General features: G+C 33.5%; 1 protein-coding gene across 1 annotated transcript; it reads left to right on the top strand.

Annotated features, from left to right (window-relative positions):
- Nucleotides 1-647: 647 nt before the first annotated feature.
- On the top strand, nt 648-2,009 carry LOC110631975 (uncharacterized). Its single transcript, XM_021780036.2, has one exon. It carries the CDS (start codon nt 648-650, stop codon nt 2,007-2,009), a length of 1,362 nt encoding a protein of 453 aa, XP_021635728.2.
- The last annotated feature ends 6,831 nt before the right edge of the window (nt 2,010-8,840 follow it).

The following is an 8,840-nucleotide window of genomic DNA, read 5'->3' as shown; positions in this document are numbered from 1 at the left end:
TATTACAGGTTAACATAATGGATAGAAGTTGGATGCTAAATAAGAATAAATTTAGTTCAGAATATATTCAAGGGGTGCGTAGTTTCTTAGATGTTGCAAAACAAAATGTTGACTCCAGTGGTAGGATTCGATGTCCATGCAAAAATTGTAACAATTGTTACTTGAAAAAAGTGGCAGAGGTGAAACAAGACTTGTTTCTTCATGGGTTTGCTGAGGATTATACTCAGTGGACACATCATGGTGAGTCTTTTGAATCAGATGTTGGTATTCATTTGGGTGATTCACATGATGATGATAATCTTAGTGATCAAGTTGAAGATCAACATGACAATACTTTTGAAATGTTAAAAGACATGTGCAATTCTAATTTCACAGAATTTAGTGGTGAACGACCCTCGAGCAATCATGAAACAACCTCATCTGAAAAGGAAGTAGAGAAATTTGCTAGATTGTTGAATGATGCTCAATGCGAACTATACCCAAGTTGTAAGAAGTATTCCAAATTGTCATTTCTTATCAAGATGATTTATAACAAAACAATTACTAATTCTAGTAATAAGTCCTTCAGTATGAACTTAGAGTTATTCAAGGATGCTCTCCCAGAAGGTTAAACACTTCCCAAATCTTATTATGAGGTGAAAAAATTGATGCATGATCTTGGCCTTGGTTATATCACCATAGATGCATGTGTGAATGATTGCATACTATATTGGAAGGAGTATGAGCATTTAGATACATGCCTTAATCCGATGTGCAGAGCCCCTCGATGGAAGCATGGTTTGGGTAAATGTAAGAAGATTGCTCAAAAGGTAGTTAGATATTTTCCTTTGAAACCTAGACTTCAAAGATTATTTATGTCGAAGGAAATTGCTAAGGATATGAGGTGGCATAAAGAAAAGCGGGTAAATGATGATGTTATTAGGCATCCAGCTGATGCTGAGGCATGGAAAGAGTTTGATAAGGAAAATGATTGGTTTGCTCGAGATCCTCGCAATGTGCGACTTGGGCTTGCAAGTGATGGATTCAACCCATTTGGCAATATGAGCACCAGTTATAGTATGTGGCCGGTCATTCTACTTCCTTACAATTTGCCACCTTGGAAATGTATGAAGGAGCCATTTTTATTTTTATCCATGCTTATACCAGGTAAGGATTCTCCTGGTAATGATATTGATGTTTATTTACGACCATTAATAGATGAACTAAAAGAATTATGGGAAAATGGTGTGGAGACATTTGATTCATATAGTAATGAAAATTTTCAATTACATGCTGCATTGTTATGGACTATAAATGATTTTCCCTTATGGAATGTTATCGGGTGGAGTACAAAGGGAAAATTAGCATGTCCAGTTTGCAACAAATGGACATATTCACTTACTTTAAAGAATGGGCAGAAGCAATGTTATATGGGTCATCGTAGATATTTGGATAAACAACATCCATTGAGGAAAAGTAAAAAGTTTAATGGTAAGATAGAGTATCAAGAAAAACCCAAAGAATTATCAGGAGACGACATACTTATCCAAACATCTTATATTCCACAAGATGTGAAATTTGGAAAGCCATGTAATAAAAGGAAGCGTAAGCGTACAGAACAAGAGCTGAATTGGACTAAAAGGAGTATATTTTTTGAACTTCCTTATTGGAAAACATTGAAGTTACGCCACAATTTGGATGTGATGCACATTGAGAAAAATATAAGTGAAACCATTATAGGGACGTTGTTGGCAATAGATGGGAAGACAAAAGACAATGTCAAGACTCGTTTGGATTTGGAAGAAATGGGTATAAGAAAAGAATTGCACTTGCAAAGAGATGGTGACAGGATTTTAATGCCATTAGCATGTTACACTTTACCATTATCAGAAAGGAAGAAGTTTTGTGAATGGTTAAAATTAATTAAGTTACCTGATGGTTATGCCTCTAACTTGTCTCGATGCGTAAATGTTGATGATTGTAGATTATCAGGAATGAAAAGCCATGACTATCATGTATTTTTACAATGATTACTTCCAGCTGTAGCTCATGGTTTTTTGAGAAAGGATCTTTATATTGTGTTGTCTGAGTTGAGTTCTTTCTTCAAAGACTTATGCTCGAAGACAATGGAAAGAGCTACTTTACATAAGTTACAAAATGATATAGCTCTAATATTGTGTAAACTTGAAACCATATATCCACCATCATTTTTTGTGATTATGACACATTTATCAATTCACTTACCACGTGAAATAGAACTTGGTGGGCCAGTTCAATATCGATGGATGTATTTTGTTGAAAGGTAACTTCAAATTTTATGCTTTATTTTATTATTTTATTCAATTATGAGCATTGTTATATAATTACTTATATCAATTCTCTCTATTAAATAAATGATTTTAGGTTCTTATGTTCTTTGAAACAAACGGTGCGCAACAAAGCTCGCCCGGAAGGTTCCATTGCTGAGGCATATATCAATAAAGAGTGCCTTAACTTTTGTTCCATGTACTTTCGTGGTGTTGAAACTAGGCACAATCAAGTGGAAAGGAATTTTGATAGGCCTCAAATGTCGATACCCAATGGGTTTTTAATTTTTGCACAAAAGGCAAGAACTTTAGGAGCAGCTGTATATGATATGCTATCCTTGTCTGATTTCAAGAAAATTCAATGGTACATACTTAATAATTGCGAGATGATAGAATCTTATTTAAAGTAAGTTATGATATCATTTAAAAGTTTTGCATTTAATTCAGTTGTAATTACAAGTCATTATATATATATATATATATATATATATATATATATATATATATATATATATATAAAACTAATATGTTGTTTCACATGTATAGTTTGCACAAGGAAGAACTTCAAAGACAAAGTATTGCTAATGTGCAACATAGACATCAGGATGAATTTCCATCTTGGTTTAAGCAATATGTAAGTTTTTTTTTTATTATTGATTAAATATATATTATCAAACAAGATACTTACTAGATTTTTTATGAATATTATTTTTTAGGTGGTACAAAAGAATCTAAGAGGCTCACTTGAATCAACAAATCATTTATATGTGTTGGGTTTAGGGCCTGATATGCGTGTTACAAAGTATAGTGGTATAATTGTGAATGGAATTAGATTTCACAATATTGAACGTGACAAGTATCGTCATACTCAAAATAGTGGTATTGTGGTGAAAGGAGAACATAATTCAGAAGAAATTGATTTTTATGGTGAGTTAACTGATATCATTGAGCTTGAGTATTGTCATGGGAATTGTGTTTATGTGTTTAAATGTAACTGGTGGAATATCGGCGATAAAAATAATGGATCAAGAACATATGGCCAATTAATGAGTGTTAATGTGAATCGAAAATGGTATGTAGATGACCCTTTTGTGTTGGCAAATCAAGCATCGCAAGCATTTTATATAAATGATATAAAAAATGGCAGTGGTTGGAAAATTGTGCAGAAATCTTATCCTAGAAATGTATATGATGTTCCAGAAAATGAAGGAATAGATAATGAAAGATTTGACTTTAATGACGAGCCCTATCAGCAATATGAGATAAATGATGGAAATGTGATTGAACAAATTGATAATCAAGATATAGAATCGTTGCATCATGATGATGAAATTTTAGAAGAAATTGATGCTACCACTATACTCTCAAGGAATAGCCGAAAATCAAGTGAAGATACAATTAGTGATGATTCTATTGATGAAGAAGATGATACAATTATTGATTATTGTGTTAGTGATGCTGATGACAAGGAAGAAGATGACAACAATGAAGACAATTATGATGAGGAAGATGATGATGATTTTTAATATTTGTTACTGCATATTTCTTTTTTATTTTTTTTATACTCAAAACATATTGTAAACCACTTATTTTATTGTGAACTACATTTTATTCTATTATATTTAATTTTTCATAATAATATTTTAACTTCAAATATTATTGATAAATTGAATGGAAAATAACCATTATTGAAAAACCTATTTTACTATTATTACTGATAATTTATTTGTTGCGACAAAAGTTTTTAGCGGTAAATATTTAAATATATTTGACAAAATTATGTTATCACCATATTTTCCTGTTTTATTTTAAAAATATTGTCACAATATATAATACATAAATTGATAAACATTTTTTTGTAACTATTATTTTCAATTAATTATTTATTGTGACAAATATTTTTATAACAGTAAATATTACATATAGTAACAAAATCTTTTGTATCAAAATCTTATATAATAAAATATAGTGATTAGTTTTTTCCTTCACCAAATATGTTTGTCACGACATCTAATTTATTGGCGTCAAATTTTTGGCGCCAATGATTTTGTGACAAAACATTATAACAAAATATTTATTTGACACTACATGTCTTACACATTTTTTTATTATGACAAAATGTTATGACAAATTTGTATTTTATCACTAAATTATTATCTTTTTATGTTTAATATGACTAATTATAATTTTGTCACAATACATCTATATATTGTGATAAAATATAATTTATCAAAATTTATTTTGTCATAACAAACTAAATTTCTTGTAGTGTGTCCATAGTATACCTAGACTTATTTATTTAGTTTGGATAAATTGGTATACCAATTAGGGACTATAGATAGCAGTACTGCCTACTAAGAAAATCATGAACTGACAATATATGTCTGGTATGATTGTTCTACAGGCTATATGCCTACTTACTAGCCATTGTGCCTACTTTATTTCTAGCTTTATAAGCCTGACAGCGGGTCTCATGCCCGACAGCTGGCCTCGTGCCTAACAGACGTATACTGAATAGACATATGGCTGTCTAACCAGTATACACCCGTGCATCCAGCTTTTATAATTTGTTATAGGTTTCTTGGGCACTGATAAAAAAATTAATTAAGACTTAAAATACAATAAGTAATCATAAAAGATCCCGATAATGTTAATTGCTTCCAAAGAGCAATACAAATGTAAAAGACCCAAAAATTATGATTTGCAGATATTATTTCAATTGTTAAATTATTGTTATTATAAATTATGCACCACTAAGCGTTATGCTTAGCGCATTGATTTTCCATCACGTAGGTACTGGAGATCAGCCCCAGCAGCCGCAGCAACAGCACCAGTAGTGCACTGACAGAGCTCTGACCAGATCTGCCATTGTAACACCCTAGGCAAATCCCACATCGACAAAACACAGGAGAGATGCTGGGTTTATAAGTTGGCGGTTCGTAACTCCTAGTGACGCATTTTAAAACCATGAGGGCTTCGGCCCAGAGCAGACAATATCACTAGTGGGTCGGGCCATTACATTTGTGGTAAGGTCCCTTAGGTAAATCCCAAATCGGCAAAACACGGAGATGGTCTTGGGTTCAAAAAGTAATGATATATAAGATAGGAGAACTAATCACTAGAGGCGCCTTTTGGTGAAATGGCTTGGAGAGTTGGAAGAACTCTAGGGTTAAGCGTGCTCGCTTGAGAGAAATCCTAGGATGGGTGACCTCTTGGGAAGTTCTCCATTCCACCTATGGGACAAAACCGTGAGGCTTATGGCCAAAGCGGGCAATTCCTCTAGTGGTTGGAGTCCAATCGTTACAATTGGTATCAGAGCCGCTCGCATGTCCTCTTGAGCGATGGTGGGGCAAACCTCAGTGAGGACGCTGAGTCCCGAAAGGGGGGGGGGGAGAAAGGTCCCTTAGGCAAATCCCACATCGGCAAAGCACGGAGATGGTCTTGGATTCAAAAAGTAATGATATATAAGATGGGGGAACTAATCACTAGAGGTGCCTTTTGGTGGAATGGCCTGGAGAGTTGGAAGAACTCCAGGGTTAAGCGTGCTCGCTTGAGAGAAATCCTAGGATGGTTGACCTCCTGGGAAGTTCTCCATTCCACCTATGGGATAAAACCGTGAGGCTTATGGCCAAAGCGGACAATTCCTCTAGTGGTTGGAGTCCAATCGTTACAGCCATTGTCCAGAGTCACCTCACCAGTCTTTTGTATTTTGGTAGGGCCCATGTATAGACTAGTATTTTGGTTCATTATGTCTAGTCATGATGTATTTCATTTTGGGACTTGTAATTAAACTTTGAGATTGAAATGAAAACTTGTAATTTGTTATCTATGAATTTCTATATGAATGCAATAGATGATATTTTTTTAAAATTTTGAAGTGGGAGATTACATATTTATATAAAAAAAATCATAATTTAATTTGATTATATAATTATTTTGAATTAAATTGAAAATTGTAATTAACCATTAATGATTAATGATTAATAATTGTAATTATATATATATATATATATATATATATATATATATATATATATATATATATATATATATACAAGTAGGTAAAATTATTAATCTAATTCTCCTATAATTTTTAATTTGATGGACTTAAATATACATTTATGATATATTTACTTTATTATTTTGTATTATTTTAATTTTTTTCATATCAATTTAATTTTATTGATTATTATTTTTCTTAATTTTCATATAATTTAACTATTTGGTGCTTATATTTATTTTTTGACTTTGAATATTTAAATTTTATGTAAGGATTTAATATTATTAAGTTATATAATGATCAAAACTATAATTTTATAATATTTATATTTATTATAGAGATTTTATTATAATTTTTTAATTGATAACAAATTTTTATAATTTAATATTTTTGATGGCTGTCGAATCCACCAGAAATAAAATTAACTGAAATTACTAGTAATGAAATATTTTCTGCAGCAAGTGGTAAATCCAGGTCGAACCCTAGAGACTGAATTATTAAATTTCGTGCACTTGTGTGTAATGAAAAACGAAAGAAACAAAGATTGGGGGGAGGGGGGGGGGGTTTGTAACACAAAATCAGAAGAAATCAGAAATTCAAGAACTAAATATGAAAATCTCAATTTAAACAAACTTCAGTCCAAGATAAATCGCATTCCAATGCATTGATTTGATCATAGACAAAAGAAATACAATTATCTCTTATTGAATACTTAACGTAGATTTACCAAACAGCGAGGTAAACCCCTGACTTCCCTATACTCATCAACTCGAGCCCAGCACTCTCATTGACTCTAATTATTAACTGAGTTGGTATTAAGCAATCCTCATCAAATTAATAACTGCTTTAAGAAAAGGAAGTAGTTAAGCTGAACAATAATTTATGAAGCATAAATCATTTAATCCACCCTATTATTTCCTTAGGTTATTATCGAAAACTGAGATCATAATCAATAAAACCTAATTGCTACTCATGTTCAATCTTACACAATAATTACGGATTATGAAGATGAACTAGCAATTGATCAAATCAAATAACTAACTAATAAGCATTTTTAGCAAATCATTCAACAGATCAAAAATAATTAAATTAGAAAATAATAGATATTCAAAAAGACATAAATTAAATTAAGAATCTAATCTCACAAATCACACATAAGAACTTGAATCCCTTGAACTGAATTAAAAACTTAGCCACTCATGTTCATGGCTTACAGAAAATTAAAAAAGAAATAAAGAAGAAATCTAGAATGTAAATGGAGAACGAAAGTCTGAATTGAGATGCTCTTAGCTGCTGCCCAAAGACGTATTTATACTAAAAAAAACCTAATCCCAAAGATAGGAACCAAACCAAACTAGGAAAGGTTTTGAAATTCAAGATGCAAATTTTCAGCTTGTATTCACATTTCTGGAATTAAGGCAGATTTTCAGTGACTTTCTTTTCGAATCTGCCTCTGCCCTCTTCAGGAAAGTTGTAGCCCTATTTCTTAGCTTTCTAATGGGTACTCATGGACCCAAATCCGAGGTTAACAGCCTAAGTTATGGCCCAAAAATCAGGACTAGTTCAGTCAGATGGTCCAGCCCATTGTGACGATTTCATTGCCATTTTTGACAATTAAAATGGCCTCATCTCTCGTCCAGCCCTTCATAGAAGTTGTAGAGGTGGCTCTTAAGGTTCAATTGGGCTTGGCCTTGCTTCATTTGGACATCTAAAACTCCAGATACAAAATAAATACTGAAACTGATCGTGACCCATCGAGTCTGAGCTTTTGCAATAGATCCATAGCTCATTTTATCAACCTTGGAGACTGATTTGGCCTTTGGTCCCTCTTTATCATTTGAAGTGCTCTATTTTAGCTTTTCAATGGATTAAACAGCACTTAATTTGGAGACCCACAACTTTAGAAACACCTAAAAAATACAGCAAAGGTCAAACATCTCGAGGAACTGTGAGTAGGGCACAACAGACCTTTTATGAACAGATGACACAGCTGTTCCATCAGATCACCGGAGCCATTCCCCAGCCACAGCCACCTCCACCTCCACAACCACAGCCACAGCTACCACCACCACCACCACCTGTATAGCCACCTCCACCCCCACAGTTGCAACCTGTACACAGATCTCCACTAGAGAGACTGCGGAGGTATGGGGCAGTTGACTTCAGAGGTAAGAGGGATGATGATCCAGCCACAGCAGAGTATTGGCTGGAGAGGACAGAGAGGGTATTGTAGCAGTTGGAGTGTGCTCTGTCACTGCTACAGGAGGATGCATATAGATGGTGGGTGACAGTATCTAGAGTGGTACAGCCTGCACAGATCACCTGGGATTTCTTTCTGGCTGAATTCAAAAAGAAATACATCAGTCATGTGTACTTGGAGGCTAGAAGGAGAGAATTCCTGGCACTGAGACAGAGGCAGCTGACAGTCTTTGAATATGAGCGGGAATTCGTGAGACTTAGTGGATATGCATTAAAGCTAATGCCTACAGAGGTTGATAAGTGCAGAAGGTTTGAGGATGGACTGAATGACAACATCAGGTTGATAGTGACATCTC

The sequence above is a fragment of the Hevea brasiliensis genome, chromosome 2, assembly GCF_030052815.1.
Source record: "Hevea brasiliensis isolate MT/VB/25A 57/8 chromosome 2, ASM3005281v1, whole genome shotgun sequence".
Taxonomy (NCBI): domain Eukaryota; kingdom Viridiplantae; phylum Streptophyta; class Magnoliopsida; order Malpighiales; family Euphorbiaceae; genus Hevea; species Hevea brasiliensis.
The sequence above is the reverse complement of the archived record's forward strand: the minus strand, read 5'-3'. Positions and strand labels throughout refer to the sequence as shown.